General features: G+C 43.3%; 1 protein-coding gene across 3 annotated transcripts in view; it reads right to left on the reverse strand.

Annotated features, from left to right (window-relative positions):
• LOC113208349 (uncharacterized) overlaps nt 1–3,090 on the reverse strand; it is a 15,909-nt gene that overhangs the window by 6,128 nt on the left and 6,691 nt on the right. For 2 of the 3 annotated variants that reach the window (XM_052271574.1, XM_026425302.2), the window contains exons 2-3: nt 1,185–1,255; nt 134–203 (exon numbers count right to left, since the gene is read on the reverse strand). In XM_052271574.1, coding sequence (XP_052127534.1) covers nt 134–203; nt 1,185–1,249 — 135 coding nt within the window. In that variant the 5' untranslated portion in view covers nt 1,250–1,255. Of the gene's footprint in view, nt 1–133; nt 204–1,184; nt 1,340–3,090 lie in introns of all 3 variants that reach the window. The other variant, XM_026425303.2, reaches the window with a different exon arrangement.

The raw sequence follows: 3,090 nt of genomic DNA on the forward strand, positions 1-3,090 counted from the left end.
CCCCCCCACACACACACGTCGAGACGCTTGAAGTCATGTGTTGTGTACTCGATCAGGTGCACAATCGAACTAATGAAATGAGGCCCTTTTCCTTTGCAGAGAACTACTTGATATTACGAGATATGCCACTCACCTGCCGGGTACCGAGGCCGACAATAGGAATGTCCCCGCCGGAACTGAGTCGCACCTTTGGGACGTCCAGACTGCAAACAACGTGGTTAGGGGTTACAAACACTTTCGGCTTCGATATAGGGCGTCGCGATACTTGGGGAAGGTCTGCAAAAGTGAATCAACGGGAAAAACAATTAATTTAAGCAACAAACAAAAAATCTCTGGCATTTCTCAAAGTAGTAGTCGTGAATTAAATTGCGGACGCCCTTTGGCAAACGGTCTCCGTAGTAATGCGTAACGAAACATTTCGCGCATACTGCATGTTCAAAATTTGACGATAATTGCTTCAACTGTCAAATTATGCTTGTAGAGTTTGTGGGCTCCCCCATAACACGTCTCATTTAACGGTCTTGACAGCATAAAACTAAGTTCTACAGGAAATTAAAAAGGTGGTTGACCAGCTGCCTCCCCTATATGAGCGTGATCAAGAGGCCGAAGTAGTAGGCCTATATACCAGAGGAAAAAATCGTGAACAAGAATTGGATTTGTAACATTGATTTCCGACCATTTTGGTTAGAGAAAACTCCCTCGAGCACCTAAACGGTGAAAGATAGTGTAAAACAGACACAATTTTATTTGAATTAATTATCTCATAAGCCCGCTGAAAAGCAGGAGGTGGGCTGGAAATGAACTTTTTCTCTAGACGATCCCTTCCCTTATGAGCGATACAAACTAATTTGAATCAACTACCAGCAGCTATCAGACTTCATCAGCTGGGCCTGGCCTGCCCACCGCACACATAGAAATTAGTTTCACTGAACTAACAGTAATACCCTTATACAAAAGGAAATTTCCGTTCATATAGACATGCTAGAATTATGTTTTCTTTAATGTAAAGGAGCTTTTCGTCGTTTTACAGGATGATTCTTCACCCTATGGCCATTTTTCCTTTAAAGCAATGGAAAATCACATGAATCAAGAGAAAAATTCCAGCAGAACATCAGACATGAGATCAACGGAACCGATTTCTGGGTGACGGCTCGATAAGAATGTATTATATTATTGGCACTCACCAAGCTGCAGCTGCCAAAACCGCCACCATAACGCAGCACACACTGGTGAGGGTTGAGCCGATCATCGTATCCTACAAAAGACGAGTGTGTGTGTGTGTAAGCTGTTCAGTTTGCATCGTATCCGACGTCGACGTGCCCATGGAGATAAAATGAATCTGAAAGCAGTCGGGGATCGGGGGTGGATCTGTTTATTGAGGTCTGTACATAATCGGGTGCTCCAGGCTATCTAAACCGGGCGTGAAAAAGAACAAACTCACTGATTTAACTGTTTCCATCCAGTGATATGAGAAATAATCTTGATAGTTTTGCCCGATTCGAACCTCTTAAATAGCTTGGAACTTGGAACTGATCTGATAGTTTCTCATACCTACCTGGAAGGCCGTAGAGCTACGGTAGTAGCTCGATCCATCAGCCATTGTGAAAACAGAAAACATCAGTAAGTTTCTTTTAACTCAACGATAACTGCAGCCGGTCACCTCGCCACCAAATATACACCATATTTATCCGAAGGCACAAACTCGCTGCTGCGCCGAAGTGCGACAGGCGACCGTCCCCCTTTATGTGTTCACTATGGCCAAGTGGATACGGAGCCAGCCTCTCAGTGGAGAGGTCGGTGGTTCGTCTCTGCCCACAAGCGTGTCCGGCGCGCTGTTATTTTCACCTTTTCGGACGATTCATCGTTTGGGATACATATGGTGTATTCACTGACAGTGGATTTGTGATAATAGTAATACAAAATCTTGCAATAACTCCCGCTTTGCGATTCCCATTATTTATCGCATCCAGGATGCAATAACTCGTTATTGCAAAATCTTGCAATAACTTTATATCAAAAATAACAATGAATCGCATTATTAGAGCATACCTCTGCGCGTCTCTCATCTCTCAACTTTTCTCGATTTTTGCCGAATTTCACGCACTTTTACAGATTTATACGGAATTTTACTGACATTTACCTATTTTTACGGATTCTTAAGGGTTTTGACCGATTTTGACCAGTTCTGACCGATTTTGACGGATTCTTACGGGGTTTTACCGAATTTCACGGAATTTTACTGATTTCTACGGATTTTACCGATTTTGACGGATTTTGACCGATTTTGACGGATTACACCGATTTTGACGGGTTTTGGCTGATTTTAACGAGCTTTGACCGATTTTGAACGATTTTGTACGGATTTTGACGATTTTGACCGATTTGTACTGATTTCGACCGATTTTAACGGATTTTGACCGATTATTACGGGTTTTGACCGATTTTTCCGGATGTTGAGCGATTTTTAGCGATGCTTACCGTGTCTTACTAAAATCGGAGAAAATCGCAGGTAATCAGAGAAAATTAGAGGAAGTTTGGTAAAATCAGGAGACGCGCACTACTGAAATAAATTTATTACTGCGTTATTTTTGCGATAAAAAGTTATCGCAATTAATTTTGTGATATAACAAGTTATCGCATCCTGGATGCGATGAAAAGTTATTGCTGAATTTTTGTAGTCATCATCGCATTCTCGATGACAGTGTTTCTGGTGTATAAACGACCACTTTTACCACCATAAAAAGAACGAAAGTACACCATATCTACACCGAATGCATTTGTGGTGTTACATATGGTGTATTTATCGTGCGCATATCGTATCAATTTGGTGTTCGAAAAACACAAAATTTACTCGACTTGGAGAAGACCGCAGAGAGAGGGTCAGGGTCAGCCAAGCCGAAGAAGTGCGACGTCACCAGCACACAGTGCGGGGTGGAGCCGGAGCTGAGATCAACGCAGTGTACCGGCCCTGGCAGCATGACTTAAAAAACTAATGTACCGGGTGATTCAGAGAAGACGCAGGTGCGGGCGGGTTTGCCTATCCTCGACTCGGCGGGCGCACGGGTCCCCTCCTCACCTCTCCCCAGACCT

Source organism: Frankliniella occidentalis, unplaced genomic scaffold (assembly GCF_000697945.3).
Source record: "Frankliniella occidentalis isolate FOCC.00 unplaced genomic scaffold, Focc_3.1 Scaffold166, whole genome shotgun sequence".
NCBI classification, from domain to species: domain Eukaryota; kingdom Metazoa; phylum Arthropoda; class Insecta; order Thysanoptera; family Thripidae; genus Frankliniella; species Frankliniella occidentalis.